This window comes from Mesocricetus auratus, unplaced genomic scaffold (genome assembly GCF_017639785.1).
Source record: "Mesocricetus auratus isolate SY011 unplaced genomic scaffold, BCM_Maur_2.0 Super-Scaffold_100027, whole genome shotgun sequence".
NCBI classification, from domain to species: Eukaryota; Metazoa; Chordata; class Mammalia; order Rodentia; family Cricetidae; genus Mesocricetus; species Mesocricetus auratus.
The window spans coordinates 7069851-7090412 of record NW_024429208.1 but is presented as its reverse complement, the minus strand read 5'-3'; the positions used below and the strand labels follow the sequence as shown (position 1 = coordinate 7090412).

Sequence of the window (20562 nt, the reverse complement as noted above, 5' to 3'; positions counted from 1 at the left end):
CATTCGTAAGATTCTATTTGATTTCCTGAAAATTTCTCCAACAAGAGGATGGGTAAGATCATTAGGGGCAACTTAATAAAATTGGCTTAAAATTATTAGAGAAGTCTTACATTAGTGGGAAACACATCATCACACCATACTTATGAACAGAAATGCCACTGTCGCTGTCCCATGTTAAATAATGAATTCAAAGCAGCTATAATAAAATGCCCATTTTTTTCATAGTGCTTAAAAGTTTACAAAGATAAAGGTCAAGAATGGTGTAGGAGGGCATAGAGAAGCACCAAGTGATCCTTTCCTATAATCCCAGCACATGTCAGGCTTAAAGCAGGGGGCTCAGAAGTTTGAGGCAAGTCAGGCTACAAAGCAAGGCCCAGTTTCAACAAGACAACCCCCACCTGGGCGTGATTTGCACACTTTAATCCCAGCACTTGGAAGGTGGAGGCAAGGGAATCAGGAGTTCAAAGCCAGCCTCCGCTACAAAACAAATTCAAAACTAGCCCAGATTACATGAGACCCGGTCTCAAAACAACCAATACACAAAAGAAATCACAACATAGGATTCTTTGCTGTAAGAGAACTAGGAGTTGTCTGTGTAAATGTATGATGCCTGCACATATGTGTGTATGAACATGTGTGTGTGGGTGTGAGTGCATGGGCAGGGGTCAGAGGACAACCTCAGGTGCTAACCCTCGTCTTTTACCTTGTTTGAGGCTGGCTGGCCCAGGAGCCTCCTAGAACACTCCTGTCTCTGGCTTCTGTGCCACCATAGGAGCGCCAGGTCACAAACACATGTCACCAACCGTATCTGCCCTTCCATGGGTTCTGGGGACGCAAACTAAGGTTCTCGTACTTGGGTATCAAGTGTTTGATTCACGGAGTCATCTCTGCAGCCTGAGATATATTTTTATTTCTTCTTTTAAAGGTTTATTGTTAATTTATCTTATGTATATATGGTATGTATATATGGTTTGTATGTATTATGTATGTCTGTATGTATATATGGTATGTATGTATATATGGTATGTATGTATGCATGTATGTGTGTTTGTGTATGTATATATGGTATGTATGTATATATGGTACGTATGTATTATGTATGTATGTATATATGGAATGTATGTATATATGGAATGTATGTATATATGGAATGTATGTATGCATGTATGTATGTATGTATGTGTGTGTGTATGTATATATGGTATGTATGTATGTGTTTGGGCCCATGCGTGCCAGGATGCTTGTGTGTTAGACAAAGGTCTGGGAAAGAATTTGGAGGAGCTGGTTCTTTCCTTGCGCTGTGTGGATTCCAGGGATCAAATTCAGGTCACCAGGCTTGGCCTTGACTGACTGAGCCAACTTATTGGCCTGAGATCTTAAACTTCTAATAAATCTTCAGGAGACAAGGCACTATGGTTTGGGAATAGAAAAGGATGTAAGCAATGGAAACCAGAACAAATCCAGGGACCCTTGTGATAGATTAAGACTGTTAGTAAAGGCACAGTTCAATATGGGGTGGGGGAGAACCCTCATTTTCACCTAGCACAGACTTAATCCCAGGTGGACTGAAGAGCCACAAGGGCAGAAAAAAAGACCCTACAATGTCTTGAAGGGAATGGAGCTGACCCTCAGATAAGAAAAGGTCCTTCAAGGGGAAGCAAAATGAAATCTATGGGGAAAAATTAATAAATGTCTACTAATTAATAAAAATAACTTGTCTTAATCAATAGTTCCTATGGATACATTTTACTTATCGATAAAAATTGATAGTTGGTCAATTTCATTTCATTTAAATGCAAAATCCTAGAATTTTCACCATAGAATGAAAATGAATGGCATAGATTAAGTATATCTGGGGTTAATATCCAGATAACAAATACCTAAAACAAGCCATGAAAGCCAAATAAACTAATAATAATAATAATAATAATAATAATAAAGACAATGAACAAGACTGAAATATGAAAAAAACCTCTCTAGGGATCAAAGATAAGCAAATTAAAATAATAACAAGTTCTTTTGCTTTCTTTATAGATTAGCTTCACTTAGTTATGAAAATACGAAATGTGGGTTGGATGTGAAGCGAAGAGAGCCTCCTCACCGGTGGCCAGAGCACAAACTGGCAGCAGCCACCTAGCAAGCAACCTAACACTAGCAGCAAAATACTGAAAACCAGGCAGTTGGTTACCGGTGGCAATTTTACCTCTGGGGATACCCCCTGAGGAAACACACAGGCAAGACCCACAGAAGAAACCCATGCTGTCAGGTTTGTAACTCAGAAGGAAAAATCAACAAAACACTTCAAATATCCACGAACCATGTGATGACAAAGGAATACAGGGGCGGCCCAGATGAATGAAATGGACTACCTGTATCAGAATGGATGCAGGGAGACAATGCTGAATCCCCACCCCCTTTGACCTGCAGCGGGACATGGTCACTGTGCTGTTAAATGTGGCCGGTGAACCACTCCGTGTGTTGTTACCGACACTTAGCAAAGGCGTGCAAGAAATGAGAAAGAGTGGAAATGAAGTCCTTACAGGCAAGGATGAGCTCTTCAGGGGCGGACATGGGGATCTGATGGGTGGGTGTTGCTTTGTTCTGTGCTCGGGCTAGCCAGACTGGCCTCGAGCTTGTGGCGGCCGTCCTGACTTGATCTAAGTGCTGGGATTATGGGTGCTTACCACCACACCTGACCTGGAGCACTTTGCTTTCATTTTCCCATGTTTTTCCCATGTAGGCATGTGCATGCTTTCCCGGGATCGCGTGCGCACATGGAAGGAGGTCTGAGGATGAAGCTGGGAATCTTTCACCATTGTTCTTCCAACTTTTTCAGCAGGGCAAGGGCTCTCAATCAAACCCGGAGCTCCCCAGCTATGGCTAGCCTGGCTGGCAAGCTTTCTTGGGCCAGCCTGTCTTTGCCAAAACGCAGGTGAGCCACCACGCACACCTAGCATTTATGTGGCTTTCTTAGGATCTGAACATTTATGTGGCTAGTGCTTTAACCGGGGAGCCTTCGTCCCAGCTCACAATTGCTTAGTGAGGAGCCATCTCTCCAGCCCCACATCTCCGATTCTTGGTGATCAATAACCTGAGATTTCAGCCCTCATAATTCTTCTGACCCTCAACTCAGTTCCCCTCACTTACTCCGGAGAGATTAAGAAAGCTGCTTCTCAGCCAGGTTAGGCCCAAGAAAGAGCTTTGCACTGGTGTCAATGAGCTCCAAGACAGAGATTGTCCTGAAATCATGCTGAATTATTGATTATTATCTATTTGATGGATGTGACTTCTTGGAATTTCCCATCATCTTACCATCCACTGCTATGATTCGTGTGTGTGTGTGTGTATGTGTGTGTGTGTGTGTGTGTGTAACTTTTTTGGAGTGCACATGCAGATTTTCACAGTAAAGAGTACACTTAATACACAGTTTTCAGTCTATTTTTTCAACCTCATATTTTCCAAGCAGGACCCCCGCCCCCTCTGATTGCTTTGGCTTGGAATTCCTCTACTAAGGAAATGAGCGCAAGACAGTTCCCTCCCTCCCAGTCTTGAGCTCTCCTTACCTGAAGCCAACAAGGATGGCTGAGGCGATGACCAGGGCAGAGAAGGAAAGTGCATACCCCACAGTGTAGATGATGTACAGCGACAGGAGCTGTTCCTCGGGGGAGCTCTGTATACACAGAGGGACACAAGGATGTGTGCGTGCCCTGGAGGCCGCCTTCATTCCAGGGTCCAGGGACTGAGGTGACCTGGGGCCCCACTTGGGCTTCCAGAATCAAGAAAGAGAGTGACCTATGGAAGTGGTCCAGGGATGTTTACAACCTGGCTCCAAGGTGAGCACACACCACCTTTGGCCAGACAGCAGATGTGCAGAGTCACCCGAAGCAGGGGGACAGATGTTGACAACAGCCGGCCCCACCCAAAGCCCAGAGTCTCTACTCTCAGGAAGCAGACACCAGCTGCCCGCCCCTTCCCGGGCTTGGAGCCCAACTGCCCGCCCCTTCCAGGCCCGCCATCTCACTCTCTCCCCTCGCTTGGACTCTTCACACTCCGACAGGTCCCTCCAGGGCAGGCTGGAGTTCTCCTTGTGCAGCCACAGGCCCTCAGCTGTGCAGAAGCGGTACACGTGGCCCTGAAGCACTAGAGGAGGGAGACATGGCAGCTGACACCCAGCCTAGAAACCAACAGCTCGCCCAATGCCGCCCTTGTCTTTCCCTCTCCTGGGGAACCCTGCTGTATCAGAGCCAACTCTTCTGAATTAGTAACGGGGGCTTCCCCTGTATTCACACACACATACGTGTACACACACGTACACACACACGTACATACATGTACACACACACATGCACACACACACATACCACACACACATTCATGCACATACCATACACACACACACACACACACACACACACACACCATGATGTTTCCAGGTACATGACAAGAGATTGCCACAGCGAGGTTGACCCAGCCACCCTCAGGTGTTCCTCTTGGCCACCCAGGGACACGGCTGAGAAAATCTATAGCTTTTAGACAAGACACACCTAGTTTGGATCTATGTCAAACCACACTACTGACTAGGTCTGATGCTGAGCAGAAGGGACCTTGTCAATCACAGTTACCCTCTATCTATGATTTCTGATATTCCTGACCCAGAGTCTCTCACACTCCTGCATTCTCTGGGTATAGACATCCCTAAGAGCAAAGCCGGTACAGAACTTCTGAGAACAGAACTAGAGCAACCTCTACCTCAGAGAGCCCCAGTCTGAGGAGACGTGGTTGGCCTGGGGAGCCCCAGTCTGAGGAGACGTGGTTGGCCTGGGAGCCCCAGTCTGTGGTCCACAGCAGGACATGATAGGGACTTCCCAGCACCCGATAGTCGAGTGGCTGTGAAGACCACAGGTGGCAGCCCACTCCCACTCTGTTGAGACTGCTGTGTCCCTGGTGATTTTCCTTTTTGCTGCTCTTCTGGAGCTGCATGTGGGCAGGGTCCAAGTTGTCTTCTCTCAGGGGAGCAGGTCTCAAGGAGTAGTTACTTGAAGGAGCAAGCCGTGTCTCCCAGTTTGGAGGGAAATTTTCCAAGAGCCACAGTTATGAAGGCGCCACGACACGTTGTGTTCCTTTGAGAGGCCTTTGAGAGGAGCGCAGGGGAGTGAGGAGGTGGGGTGACCACAGGGGAGTGAGGAGGACAAAATCGGGCTGACTGCACGTGACTTAACTCCTGTGAGACTAAACAACGTTAATCGGCAAGAAGGATCAGCTGAAAGACATGCCCGCTACCACGCCTGCTGCCCCTGAGTTCTGTCCCTGGGCCTCACATGACAGGAGGAAGGAACCAGCTCCAACAAGCTGCCCTCTGACCTCCCCTAAATGAGCAAATAAATGCAATGACATAGTTTAAAGACCAAAGGGCCCGAAGGACCGGCTATGGGTGGCAGGCCTGTACGGAAAGGAGAGGCGGGGGCGGGGCGGGGCGGGGGCGGGGGCGGGGGCGGGGGTTGGGATGTGCAGAAGTCACCAGGAGCCCTTGGTGGCCATAGCTGGTCAGTGCTGAGGCGGAAAGATTGTCAATAGGAAGAAGCTGACTAATTAATATATGCACACGGCAGAGGGGCAGCTGCACCTGTGGGAGGCACACCCAAGGGACGCCCAGCCCAGGGACAGCCTTTCAGTACAGAAACCCCATCTCCCAGAGTCTGAGACCGCTGTTATGTGCCAGAGAGACAGCCTTTTCCAGTGCAGTCACGCACCTGTCAGTCAGGCCTCATTCTCAGCACCAGCCGGGCCACTCAGCGCCCTGTGTGGCAGTCAGTGCGGACAGTCCTCACACCCTTCTCCTTCTTTCTCTCTTCGCTTCATGAACAGCCCCTGAAGCAGGCCCCTCTTCAGGAGAGAGACGTCATCCAAGTAAATCAGCTTTGTAGTACTATACTATTAGAGGAACCTCCAAAAGTGCACATGTGTGCACATGCAAATGTGTGCAGGGACGTGTGCATGTGTGTGTGTATGTGTGTATGTGCATGCATGTGTGCATGTGCATGTGTGCATGTGTGTGTACATGTACACGCCTGTGCATGGAGACCAGAAGCTGATGGTGGATGCGGGGTGTCTCCCCCACAGCCAGCTAGCTTTTTGGATGGGATCTTTCACTGAACCTGGACCTCGCTGATTCAGCTAGACTAGCTGACCAGCCAGCCCCTCCCCTGTGCAGGCACACCCACCACATCCAATTTTTTGCAAGACACTGGGAATCTAAACTCTGGTCCCAACTTTACCAACTAAACCGTCTCCTCGCCTGAAACCTGCATTTTCAGGGACATTAACAAAACCCTGAGAATATGATGGCCGCACGTCCAGTGGCGTGTGGTGGGCTGAGCCCTGGAATCTCTCTAAGGAGCTTACAAACAGTGGGGTGCACATAAAGGCAGGGGAGGACAGGTGCATGGTCCCATTTTGGCATCTTGAAGGGCCACCCTCAGGTCCCCAAATGCTTCTCTTATCTGCTGCATGGATGCTTATAATTCTTTAAGGGGAGTCCAGTCTTCTGGTAGAGAGCAAGACCTGTCTTTGGCTATAGATACACCTCAAGAGCGGTGATGGGGACCCGGGGAAACTTTGTGGGAATGACACTGGTATCAGAGCCTGCTCTGCGGTCTGAATGGTAGGAAGCGGGGAGTGGAGTGGGGAGAAGGAACCTTGGGAGGTAGGAGAATGGAGAAAACACAGCACTAGATTCTTCCCTCAGCTGGCGCAAACCCCAGCATACAGTAGGCACTGTACCCTACATGCACTGTGCACATAGTAGGCACTGAACCCTACAAACATGGTGTACATAGTAGGTAGTGTACCCTGCATGCAGTGTGTCCACAGGAGGCTCTGAACTCTATATTCACTCTGCACACAGGAGGCACTGTACCCTGCATGCACTGTGCACACAGTAGGTGCTGTATCCTATATGCACTGTGCACACAATACTGAATAATACATGTACGGTGCATACAGTAGGCACTGTACTATTGTAGGTTTCCTCCCTATATACACTGGATGTTGTCTCTGAAAGCTATTTACCAGAAAATCAAGTTTTGAATACCTACTGCATGCCCACACCTTACCAGGTTAACCATTTTACAGATGCAAACACTGAGCCTCTGAGAAGCCAAGAGGTCAGCTCAAGACCAGGCGGACAGGAAGAGGCACAGGCAGGATTCTAACTCCCAGCTCTCTGCCTCCTGGAGCCAAAAGTGAGCAGTCAGAGTTGTGCCAAGAGTCGATCATGGCCAAGTGCCATTTTCCTCCGTCGTTCCCCTGGGTTTGGATTTCCACACATGCCTTTGTGGCCCCCGGACAGCCTGCATAGCTCTGGGCTCTCTCTCCAAGGCCAGCTTGGGGGTGGGAAGGTAGTGCGGGCATGGATGTGTGCCTTCTTGGCTTAGAGTCAAGCGATCACTGTGTCCCAGAGAAGCGCCGTCTGCAAGTTCATCTGTCAGTTGGCTCTCATTAACACCAAATATTAAAAGCCACAGCTGGATAGTGGCTGAGCCCATGGTCCCCAAATGCCCTTCTTGGCTGGAGGTGGGTGGTCTGGGCAAGGCCCTGCTTATCAGCCCAGCTTTATCTGGCCTATGAGGAGCTGGCCAATCACAGCCACACGCTTGGCTTGGTCTAGTCAATACGAGGAGACAACCAGGCAGCCACATGCCAGGAGGCCCAGGCATATTTCATTAAGTCAGGCCCTGGTGCTGGAAATAAAACCCCCAATTAAACACTTGGCCTCCCGGAAGCTGCCACAGCGTCTGTAATCAAGCTAACAGCCACCCTTCCATGTGGACGGCGGGCACTCAAAGCTGTGGAGAGCCACTCACGGATCTATTAGCTTCTGCACCCTGGCAACAGAGGTGACCGGCAAGGGGTAGGGGGTGGGGGGGCATTTTGCAGATGGAGACACTGAGGTTCAGTGAGGTTGGTACCCCTCCCAGATGTGACAGGATGGTGCAGGGTCAAAGGCAGGGGCCAACTCTGGGTCGGGGGACAGAGAAGCTTGAAGCATCAGGGCTTAGGAGGGAGACCAGATTCAGAAGTCCAGACTCAAGTGCAAATCCTGGTTCCGATCTTAATCAGCTGCAGCACCTCGGGAGTATCACGCCACATCCCTGACTCTCAGCGTTCTCTTCTTAAAATGGGAACCCTTCCTAGGAGACCGTGTAGGAACTGCCTGGTGCATGGCAGGCTTTTGACACACAGTCACAGCAGGAGGCCTTGCCGCCTCCCCCTGCTCTGCAAGGCCAGAGCTCCTGTGAGGCCCACGGTCTCCCCTTGGTAACCCTGGCTTGCTCTGAGAGCTCACAGGCTGAGCGTTATTCTGGGGAGGTGAACTGTCAAGAGTCTCTAAGACTTGTGAGTGATAGGCTGTTTTAAAAGCATTTTATGGCCCTCATATAATTAGAACTAAGCTAACAAACAGGTAGGAACCTGGAGAGCGGTGGCTAATGAGGCTGGGCTGATGTGTAAGGCATTGGTGCCTCCCTGCTGGAGAGTGAATGGGGCTGCCAAGAAGGTCCCAGGACAGCCAACAGGCTGGAAGGCCTCAGAGACCTCCGCAGACTCACCCTTCTGTCCTGCGTGGACCACACTCTTCCTTCCATCGCTGTCCTCTTACTCCCCTCTACCCCTGCCCTTCCTACGCCCTCTGGAGTCCCGAGTGCACGTAGACAAGGGTCAGACTGCATAGCCTGGAATGGTTTTCTTGGGACACTGTGCACCTCTGCAGCCTGGGGTCTTAGCCCCGCCTCCAAGGTGCCCCCTGTGCATCCGCCCTCCTCCCTTCTGCCGACGCCTGCTCTCCCCGGCTAGTCTCAAAGCCACCCGTCCTGGATGTCTTAGATGTCTCTGACTTTCGCCACCTGCCTCTGCTTGGGCCCCATGCAGCTCCCCTGCACACGTCACACAAGTGTGCCCAGGCTCCTGACAAGGACTTAGCTCGGCTATAGCCATTGGCTTGAATTTAGTTCTTTCTGGGGCCACCCCCTCCTCCACCTTGCTCTGAACCCCAAAGGTTGACTCCCTTCAGCGTTGCACCACACAGGACATGCCCTCTGTTCCTCGCTTTGCTCAACAGAAGATACCGGCAGAAGACACCAGGATGAGAGAGAACTTGGGCATTGCTCTCTCACCCCCGCCCTGCTGGCATCTGGGGCTCTGGCCACAGCTTTGCCCCTCTGTGGGCACCCTGCTGGCATCTCTTTACCCTAACTCCTGCCATCATGGGAACCTCTGACCCCAGGAGTACTCCTTTCTTCTCGGGACTTTGGGGGGTGCTGAGCTCTGCCTACTACATCCCTCCATATTCTTTCTAGAGAACCCTCCCGCCCCGAGACAAGGCCAGCTGCTCCCTTGCAGCAGGCTAGGAATGCTCCAGAGGTGTCCCCCTCCTCATCCCCCACAGCCCTGGCCGGGGACAGGAAGCCCCTCTAGTATGGTGACTGCACTGTGTGGATCCAGTGGGTGTCTCTGTGGGTGCCCAGCCCAAGAGAGGGGAGGCAGAGCTGGTGATCAGCGTGTCCAAAAAAAGGAGGGGGAGTAAATTAGCCTGGTGAGAAAGGAGGGGAGGTGGCTGGCAGGGGCCTGTGCAGAGGCCGTTATCTTCATGGAGAAAGCAATAAAACCGTGTTCGCTCATAAACGGGCACCACCAGGACCTATTTCCTGCTCAAATAAAATTAAAGGTGATGGATGGAGCCGCAAGCGCAGGCAGAGCTGGGGGCGCTTAGTGCTGAGTGATAGGCTCTGTCCCGCGCCTGGCTCCCTGGGGTCTAGGGGCTCAGCCAGGATACCCAAGCAGGGGTCCCAAATCTTCCAGGCAGGGAACACGTGTGCCATGTAGGAAGTTGCCAAAGCACGGAGAGCGGATAGGAAAAATGAATGGAGACTTGGTTTTCCCCCACGGGTCTCCAATCCTCTCCCAGCCACATCACTTGGCTCCATCCCAGCTCCCAGGCAAACAAACTGCAGACAGAGAGGTCTAGGAACCGCTCCTGACCACACAGCCTCTGTCTCAACACGCAGAGCTATGGCTTGCATGGCTCGGAGGGAAAGGGCAGAATCTCATTGCCCTTACTAATGTGTATCCAGCCGATGGAGGTCATTCAGACCACTTACCTGCCTCCAGACCTGGGGCCCGCATGCACACACGCACGCACGCACACGCGTGCACGCACACACACACACACACTCACATGCAAGTATGCATGCACGCACGTGCAGCCATTGCCCAGCTCCCCTGGAAGCCCTGGCTCGACAATTAAACAATGAGATGCAGAGACTAACCCAACCTCCTGGACTGATGCCCAGGTCTGCCAAGCCAGGTCTTGGAAAAGTCATGTCATATCTCCATACTCCAGCTTTTTTCTCATCCATGGGAGGGAAATGGGGTAATTGTCTCTGAGAGTTATGGGCAGGATTGAATGAGTGCCTCGCCTGTCAACAGGCAACATGCGTTGAGGAATTCTAAGTGAAGGGCGGCTGACCGACTTGGTGCCGCCTTTGTTAGGTCCTGGTTTGTCTTGAGTAGCACAAGGAGAAGCAGGTGCAGCCTCTCTAGAAGGCCTGCCTAAGCCCCATCAGACCATACTTCATGCTGAAGTTCATGTCTGACCCGCCAGGCCACCTCCTACAAGAAGACCCTGGGGTGTCCCCCAGCCTGATGTCATTCCTATGCTTACTCACAGGCTGATAACAGCCAATGAAAGTTCTAGGCCCTCAGGATTGATTCCACCAGTTACCACCTCACTTGGAACAAGAGACTCAAATCTCTCGGGGCCCCTGTTTTCCTCATCTAGGCAAGCACATCCCCCAGGCAGCAGTTAGGATAGGATTGGACACAGATATTCAATCAAGGTTGGCCACCGTTACTTTATGGATATCTTCGCTAGGCTGGGCAAGTGATTCCATCTGTAAAGTGCTTGCCATGCAACAAGAGAACCTCGGATAAGTCCCACAGCATCTACCATAGCATCCGCGTAAGAAGTAGGGCGTGATAGCACGTGCCTGTGATGCCCAAGGTTCGCTAGCAGGGTGGACAGTTTGTGAGGACAGCTCACAGTTGACCTCCAGTCTCTACATGGACTCACACCTGTGCATAAACATGCACCTACACACATATGAACACAGACACGCATACATGCATGCACGCACGCACGTGCGCGCACACACACACATTCACACCAGGCGATGACATTCCCTGGGTATCTCCTTCCTGTCCTCCATGATCCACCCTCCCTCTGAGAGGTCAGAAGAGTCTCATTTCCCTCTTAATTTTTCACCCCACCACTGCCTGCAAAAGCATAAGACTTAGGACGCCCCAGGCAATCTGACACATGTCACTGCTAACTACCCAACCACCACCCTCCAGGGAGCCTGAGGATATTCTGGGCTGCAGGAACTGAGTCCTAGAGGAAGGAAGACCATGTCCTATCTTGCCCTAGAGCCCTGGAACAGGGAAGGGGACACTCACCACTGCTGGCCCAGGGCAGGTACCAGGGGCAGCTGACATTCACGAAGGAACCTGGGGGCCCGTCTGGCCAGCAGGCATAGTCATCAAAGGTCCGGTTGCAGAAGAGACCTGAAGAGGCAGCAGAGCAGTCCACGAGTCCCAGGCTATCATTAATTCTTCCTTCCTATGTCCTGCCCAACCAGTGGAAGCTGCACTCCCCCAACCTCTACAGAGTGATCACTGGACACTGAGCACTTTCCCACAGGGATCACTGCACAGTGAACATTCTTCCCCAGGGATCACTACACACTGAACACTCTTCCCCCCAGGGATCACTGGAAGTGAGCACTCTCCCATGGGGCACTCTCACAGGGATCACTACTTACTGAACACTCTCCCCCCAGGGATCACTGGAAGTGAGCACTCTCCCATGGGGATCACTACACACTGAGCACTCTCCCACAGAGATCACTGGACACTGAGCACTCTCCCACAGAGATCACTGGACACTGAGCACTCTCCCACAGAGATCACTGGACACTGAGCACTCTCCCACAGAGATCACTGGACACTGAGCACTCTCCCACAGAGATCACTGGACACTGAGCACTCTCCCACAGAGATCACTGGACACTGAGCACTCTCCCACAGAGATCACTGGACACTGAGCACTCTCCCACAGAGATCACTGGACACTGAGCACTCTCCCACAGAGATCACTGGACACTGAGCACTCTCCCCACAGAGCAGGGACCAAGGAAGGACCCTGTTACTCATCAGGGTCAGAACTTTAAGTGAGTTCTTTAACAGCTCTTTGCCCTCCTCTGTGGAATGCAGGCATCCCCTGTTCCACGGAGCTTTCTCACAACGTGTTGTATAGAAGAAGGAATACAGTACAGCCTCAACAGACATCGCCTATAAGCCATTTTTGAGCTGTTCTTCACAGATGGGAAGGAAATGCTGGCTCGTGAGGCTGAGAAAACCTTCCCCAAATCACTGTAATGATCAGAGACAGAATTTGAACCCAAGCCTAGCTGGCTCCAATGCTGTGGTCTTTAAACAACCCTATAAACTCCCTAAAAGGTTTACTCCTGTTGGCTCAGTTGGTAGAATGCTTGTCTAGCATGCATAAGGCCCTGGGTTTGGCCCTCAACACTGCATAAGCCAAGTGTGGTGGTATAAGCATGGAATGCCAATGCTTGGGAGGCAGAGGCAAGGGGATCAGAGGTTCAGAATCATTCAGGGCTACACGGTGAGTTAAGCTAACCTGAGCTATATGAGATCTTGTCTCAAATCATAAAGACTGATTTGTGTAAATGTGTTCATTGGGCCTTCAATCTATGCACAGTTAAGGAGGGGCTGATTTTGAACACAGAACGGGAAGCAGGGTACCTGCTCTAGAGGTAAAGAGAGTAAGAGAATAGAACCCACAAAGCTGCCTGCTGGGAAACTGGAGGGAAGGAGGCAGGAGGGCGCCGCATTAAAGACACAGTGTGGTCACCAGGACAGAGGACCAGGCAGACAGCATTCCAGGGAGACAAGGGGCACCAACCATGGCCCCGATCTCAAAGCCTCCCCAGAGCTCTGTGGAGTACAGGCCTGAGGGCTCGTGGGACTTACCTGTGGCCAGAGGTGGTGCTTCAGTGAGGAAACGTTGGCACTGGCGTCGATACTCTCGCCATTTCTGCACTGTCTCCGAGAGGGACACAGTGGCGCCCTAAGAGGGAAAGCAGAAATGGAGGCCCCCGCCCCCCCCCCCGGCTCCAGCAGCCCCTTCCATCCCCATTGCGTCCTCCCATCCTCTTGGTTTCTTAATCTCCAGGAGACCAAAGCTCACCAGGAGCTTCCGAAAGGGGGAAGAGCAAGTGGCCACTTTGGGGATCCAGGACCTTTTTTGTGGTTATCACGTGCAAGGCTGATGTATAGTAAGTACCCAGCAAGTGTCTAAAGGGTTGGTGCTTAAGGAGTTGGGGTGAAGGAGGGTGCAGAGAGAGACTACATGGTCCCATTTGCCCTTCATCTACCCTGAGCAAGGAGACTTCCTGAAGGAGAAGGCTGCATCACAGCCTGGGGCTCCTCCCCTCCTGCTGCCTGGTCATGTAGGAGTTGCCTTGCTTCTGACCATTCTAGGAGAGTCAGGAGAAGACTCCATCAAAGGCACACAGCATGTCGGGAAGCAGAGCTAAGGCTGGCACACAGTCACCTAGCTCGGTGGCTAATCTGCAGTACCCCCGGGATGCAGGATACCCAAGGATGCAGGGTACCCCAGGGGTGCAGGATACCCAAGGATGCAGCGCCCTGAGGATACAGGACACCCCGAGGGCTTATAAGAGCCAGAATTATCACCCACTCCTCCTGCCAGACTCAACTGCTGCCCTAGGAGGACCACAGACCCTTCCAGCCCAGTGTCTCTTCTAATACAGTGCGGATCTGATATGCAGCCTGGTTTCTAAGCCTCAGGAGGATAAGAGATGCGGAGGGCAGGGTGAAGACAGATAGGCCCAGAACACTGAAGTTGTGCCTGCACTGGGAGGTGACCTCTACCTGTGAGAGAGGGATAGGAGCCTCCAGGAGTTTACCAGCGCTGGTTTTTGAGCATGCAGCACTAACAGACCCATTCCACTGAGCCCATCCCCTCTGCCTATTTCGGAGTGTCCCCTTTAGCCAGCCTTGAGCTGTAGTGCTTTTCAATTTTTCTCACAAACATCCTTACAGATTATAAATATTACCCATTTAGAAGTAATAGATGTCAAAATGAACAAAAAGCCCTTTACATTAAAGTTGGGATTTATACATAATTACATTTGCATACGACTGTATGCACGCAGATGGGTGCTCACACAAGAGACGGAGCACGCGTTGCCACAGTGTGCATCGTATATGCGGAGGTCGGAGAGCAGCCTAAGGGAGTTGGTTCTCTCCTTCCAACCTCGTGGGACCACGAGAGTTGGACCCATATCATCAGAGTTGCCAACAAACACCCAGTGAGCTGCCCCTCCAGCCCAGAAGTCCACTTTTTGAAACCACAAGGTACACACAGGTGATGAAACTGGTGGGTTTCAGATGCCTGGGCCCCTGAGTCCAGTCCCCCCCCACCATACACACACACACACACACACACACACACACACACACACACACACACACACACACACACACATCAGATCAGACTTCTGGGTGAGCCTGCCCTGGTTTGAGCTGAGTCCTAGTTCATATGACATCACCACAGAACAACACACAGTGACATGCGCTTGTTCCTAGTGACATGGGCTTGTTCCTAGTGACATGGAAAGTTCCAGAAATGGGGCAGAGGGGGGGAGAAAGGGAGGAAGTCAAGCTTCTTCTGAATGTCACCAACATCTCTAGAGTAGATGTGATGGCGAGGCTGCCCTGGAGGACAAGATCTCTCTAGGAGCAAAGGTCAGCCGTATTTGCTTGGAAAAGAAAAAGAAGTTAAAAAAAAAAAAACAAAAAAGGAAATCAAGTATCCAACAGCAAAGGTGGTGCTGTCACTGGAGCCACTACCGACGGGCCGCAGATTCTTCTGACTAAATCACAGTGGGTTAGCGCCACCTCTCATTTCCTTTCCTGTCTCCCTCCTCTGTTCTCCTCGCCCTGCAGGCGATGGTGCTGGGGGAAGACAGGCAGCCACAGGGGGAGGAATCAGCAACTTCTGCCCTTAGCAGAAGCGGCAGAAAGCCAGTCCATTGCTGGGAACTGGGGCAGTAGGTATGTCAGGGAGTATGGAGGAGGCCCAAGAAACCAGCATCTCCCAACGGAGAGGAGGGATCAGAGGCTGGAGACAGGACCTTGATGGCCGGCCACCAAGAGAGTTCCAAAGGGGGTTTGGCTTGGACATGAAACTTAACTTTAGGCTGGGGTTCTGTTAGGACGGGGCCTTGTCTCTCCACTCCCAAGTCACAGAGTGTCAACCTTAGATGTCGGTGAGTAGAGGAGACAGTGGGAAGACCATCCTGAGAGTCTCCAGGCTTGTTTGAGGCTGGGGACAAATGTTTTGCAGGACAAATGAAATAAGAAGGTGATGGTGTAAGACGTCGGGAGGGGTCAGGGCAGGTCTCAGTGTTGACCTGAGGGGTCATCTAGGGACTGAGAGGTACAGGAAGGGGAAATAGTGACTGGTCTAGCAAGGGAGATGGGCATTTCGACACAAAGATGTGGAGGTGAGCGGGCTCGGGAGCTGGCCCAGTCTATAAATTGTGTCCTGCAAACCCATGAAAGTTTAAACTCCACCAGAGGACCCAGGTAAAAAGTTGGGTACAGCAACACATACTTTTAATCCTAGAGCTGGGAAGGTGGGGTCGGGAGGGTCCCTGAGGGCCACTGCTTAGCGTGACATTCAAGCCCCAGACAGAAGCCACCATCCCAGAAGCAAAACAAAATAAACCAATATGGCTCTTGAGGAACACCACTCAGGTGTGACCTCTGTCCTCCACACACATGCACATATGCATGAATGCATGCATGGCCATATTAATGTACCTCCCCACATGAACACACATACAGGTACACACGCACATCCACAGAGATGTCCAGGGAAATTCCTAGGCAGAGACAATAGTAGGAGATATAGGATCTGGGATAAGCCTCGTTGAAGCCGGGGACACTGGATGCCACAGGCCCTGAAGTCCAGGTGACAAGGCAGACAGTGAGTGGCCCTAGTTTGGGGTCAGATCTGCACTCGCTCCTGCAGCTCTCCCATAAATTAGGTCTGTGACCTTGTGCACATTTTAGCTTCTAGCCTCAGCTTGCTTTTGTACAAGGGGCGACAGGACTTAACTAAGCTGCTGCTTACAATGGCCCCTGGCATACCGGAGAGGCTGGTCCTGAAGATTCCACAGTTTAGAAGAAGACAGGTTGAAACCCCAAGCCTGGCTTCCTGAATCTGGGGATCTTCCTTCTAAATTCAGTAAGCTCCCAGAAGGGAGAAATTAACATGGCTGTCCCAGGGCAGCAATGTTGGTTAGGACCACAGGCTGGGAGTCCCAGGGACCAGGACAGGTCAGTATTTCCTAGGACCAGCACTTCTGCAGTGCTTGAAAAAATAAAGGAGGACCAAGGAGGGTCCATCCCTGGAAGTAGCAAGAGATACAGAATGGAACACCAAGGAGCTCAGAGCCTGCAGATGGTGCTCATCTTCTGCTCCATCCACAGCCTGCATCCGGCACAGGGCATCACCACAAGCTCATGTGAGCCTGTGCACCAGGGCTTCCTCTTTTCTGGGAACCATTTGGGTTGAGGGGTAGGAGAAAAGAGTGTTCGGTCTCACCTGACCACTGAGGAGGGAGGAGGAGGAAGGCAGGAGGGAGGCAGGCCCCTCGGAAGGAGCAAAGAGGGCTCCAAAGACAACTTCTAGAACCCTCCCCCTCCCCCAGGTTCAACCCTGCAGATTCTCTGCCATTTCCTCCTGGGATGACGTCAGGCTTTTCCTCTGGTCCCCTCTCGGAGCCTGGATCATGCGTCCGTTGCTGAGCACTTTATTTTCGTGGCCATGTTTTGCTTTCTTAGGGTCCTTCCTGAGGTAGCCGACCAGATAGACGGGCAGGCCAAGGCAAGCTGCAGGCACCTTCTCACAGACACGCTGTCACACGCCAATACCCCTCACACCTCAGGGATGTTCCCAGCTCTGAGGCCCTGACATTGAGTCTCCTGTCCCCATACCCTCAGGCTGTTACACACAATCCCATACCTTCCCCAAAGCACAGTGTAATGGGCAGGATACCAACTCTCTCTCTCTCTCTCTCTCTCTCTCTCTCTCTCTCTCTCTCTCTCTGTTGGACATGTGATTATATGCTGATATGTTGCTGTGTATATGGTAACTCTCATCCAGAATGGCACACAAAAAGTCCTGAACAAACACGCTGAGAAACAGGGGCTCTTAAACAACTTGTATACCTATCTCCCAATCTATCTCTACCTCATACGTATCTCTATGTAACGCGCACAGGTGCGTGCATGCACACGCACACACACACACACACATACACACACACACACAAATTTGCCCAAGGACAGGTGCAGTAAATGAAGGACCTGCTTTTCCTCAGTATCAGGCACTGGAGGACAGGATGTGGTTTCTGGCTGCTCCTGGTCGGTCCTATGCTGGGTCCCTGTCTGGAAAGAAGCCCAGCCAGGGACAAAGTCCACCCAGACCAAGCCATAGCCTCAGCCTCCACTGCCCTTTGCTGGAGTGCAGAGGCCAGGGGCTTCCCACAATACTACTCCAGGCTCTCTTCTGCAGCCTGGGGACACACCAGGCTCCAAAGGACAGTTCTCCAGGACATCTCAAGCTGCCATTTCAGTACCAACCAATGCTTTACTCCCCTCGGTGTCCCTGCATCCCTCCAGGACAGATCCTGAGAACCCTGTTTTACTGATAGAAGCCTGGGGTTTGGGGTCATCACGAGTCCTGCTGAACAGCTAAGGTAAGAGCGGAAGTTCCGGTTCCATCTGGTTGGAACGTCAAGTGCCAAAGGTCTGCCTGCCTCCTCAGTAGCCCGGCTCCCCTGTGGAAGGGGTCAGGAAAGAGGAGTGGTCCTTCCCAGAAGCCATGATGGAGCAGCCCAGGTCACGTTCTGCAGAAGTCAATTCAGCCACCCTCATCTTGCAAGGAAGCAACTTCTGGCCTCGCTGGGCCTGCTCCTTCAGCCTTCAGGCCCCCCCCCCGAAGGAAGGTACAAGCCAAGACCTGGGGCCCACTGCTTTCCTATTCCTAAGCTGCTGGACCACATCGCCTAGGGAACCCTGTTCTCTAAGCACTCACCTCACCATGAGTGACATGAAGGGAGACATTCTAATCTCGCTGACCTCAAAGACAGAAAGTAAACCACAAAATTTAGTTTCGAGTCTCCTGTGTGCTCATGAGGTCCTGCAGTAATTATTGCAACCTAACCTCAGAGCTGCCTGTCACATGGATCTCTGCGGTAGCCGGTGATGTCAGTACCCCCATAACAAGGGCACCCCATCAAAAGCTCCCGCGAGTCTCTTTGCTGCCACCCAGGTGCTGTTAGGAACCAGGGCTGGAGAGTGAGATGGTGTGAGGAGGTTCACGGAGCCTAACACTTCTGGGCACGGGGGTCTGGGGGAGGAGACAGGCAGGCCCCAAGCTCGGCTTTCTAATCCTTCATCCCCAACCTGATCTCCAAACTTGGCCTGCAGAGGCCTTGGAGCGGGAGGCTCACACCCCCACTTTCCCGGCTCCCAAGAGGGAACTCAGCAGTGGATCTGCAATCGTGGATCTGGAAAGTTCCCAATGTCACCACCAGGAAAGCCATGGCCTGCAGGGGAACAGTGAGGAAGGTGCCAGGGACTGGGGAAGGTGTCAGCTGACCCCGGAGAACGGGGGTGGGGGGGTGGGGGAGAGAAGATTCATCTGGAAAAGGATTTGGGGTCTGAAACAGTGCTGGCACCTTCCTTGGGAGGCACCTCTGTCCACAACTGGATTCACAGCTTGGGGTAGAAGTCTGCCCCTGTCCAAGTTCAACCCTATGCAGGTCCACTCACCAAAGGCTTCAATCCTTCAAGTTTAGCTGCGGACACAGGAGACAACTGACGAGCAAAGTATTCACTATACAGGACCCAGTCCAGGCCTGGACCTCTCCTGCTCAGGGGTGTCCTGGCACTTTTGAACAACCGCCCTCCCCACAAGCAGCTGACCATCATGCTCAGGGCAGGGCAGCATTTGGGGCAGGACATACAGGCAGGACAGAGAGAGTCAGAGAAGAGTCCTCAAGAGTCCAACTGCAACCTATTCTTTGGGACACCAAGGAGGTAGGGTATTCCCATGTGTCCCTATGCTTTCTGGTGGGTCATTAATCAAAGCCCCCTGGAATGGGTACTAGCTGAATGTGTGTGAGGGCCTGGTTGGTTCAGGAACAGGGAACCTGCTGCATGTTTGCTGCAGAGGCTGGGGTGGGGATGGCAATCCAGTGCCACCTGGGAGGTCATCAGGAAGGACAGCTGCCACTGGCAGGGTCCCTGGGGCTATGAGTCAAAGACTGTAAGGAGGGGGCCAATAATGGGGGAAGGAGTTAAGTTTCCACAACCAGGCTCTTTCAGCCCGCTAGAGATTCCTGGGTACCCCCCCACACACACACAAGAGAACCTGAGTGTTGGGGTGGCACCACAGGGGTCCTGGGTACAATGGGAAGGTGGAGGGGCGGTGGGTTTTGGAAAAGGGAGTTGGAAAAGTGGTGGAGAAGGACAAAGATGTGTCGCAGAAGTCAGAGCAAGGCAACCGCGGGGCAGCTGGTGCCCTGACAGAGGAGCTGTGGCCGAGACGTGGGGCGTCTCATCAGGATGAGGATGGTTACCTGGTGTCCATTCCCAATTGGGCCTCCCAACTCCTCAGCCCCTTTCTCCCCTGAACCTTGCACTTCCCCTGTCCGGGATCCTGGAGTTTCGCTCAAGTCCAAGGGACCCTCCCTCAAACCCCGGCAGCATCCCCCTCCCGCTAGTCGCCGGGGTCCTGGGGGCTCACCTGGGGGCGGGGGCCGGCCCTGCCCACCGCCCCGAGCAGCAGGAGCGCCAGGCGCAGCAGGCTGGGGGCGCCGGCCATGGCAGGGTGTTCAGGACTGGACCATAGCTGCCACCTGCGGAACCGCGCACCGCGTCTGATCCCTGCCGGGCTGCGGGGGAGGAGTCCGATGTGGGGCCGCCCCGCCTGCCCGCGGGAGGGACCGGGCGGGGTCCCTGCTGTCTTCCGCTTGGGTCTCTGGAGGCCTGGGGCCAGACGGGCCTCCAATGTCCCGGGCCAGGAGGTGCCTGACGCTGCGCTCCCTGCAGGCACCACTCAGGTTTAGGAACCGCAGGAGCGGAGCCACCAGCTCTGAGCGCCCATGGTGCGTGCGCCTGGCCAGCTCGCTGCGACCAGTGGGGCCCGCCTCCCACCCCCGCACCCCATCTCCTTCAGGCTCCCCCTCAACTAAGGAAAGCCACGCCCCCACCAAGTCTGTGCTTCCGAAAGGAAACTGAGTCCAGGGAAGGTGTAGGATGGGAACAAGGTCACAGTGTTTAGCAGACTTCTCCTGGAAAGTGTATCCCACGGGCTGCTAGTGT

The 20562-nt window shown here is 52.5% G+C and overlaps 1 protein-coding gene across 1 annotated transcript in view; it reads right to left on the bottom strand.

Annotated features, from left to right (window-relative positions):
• The window catches only part of Glp1r (glucagon like peptide 1 receptor), a 35070-nt gene extending 14717 nt beyond the window's left edge, over positions 1-20353 (bottom strand). The window contains exons 1-5 of the mRNA XM_040732428.1: positions 19985-20353; positions 13108-13204; positions 11509-11616; positions 4022-4140; positions 3564-3670 (exon numbers count right to left, since the gene is read on the bottom strand). Of these exons, the coding sequence (XP_040588362.1) occupies positions 3564-3670; positions 4022-4140; positions 11509-11616; positions 13108-13204; positions 19985-20062 (509 nt within the window). The 5' untranslated portion in view covers positions 20063-20353. The remainder of the gene's footprint in view (positions 1-3563; positions 3671-4021; positions 4141-11508; positions 11617-13107; positions 13205-19984) is intronic.
• Between the last annotated feature and the right edge of the window lie 209 nt (positions 20354-20562).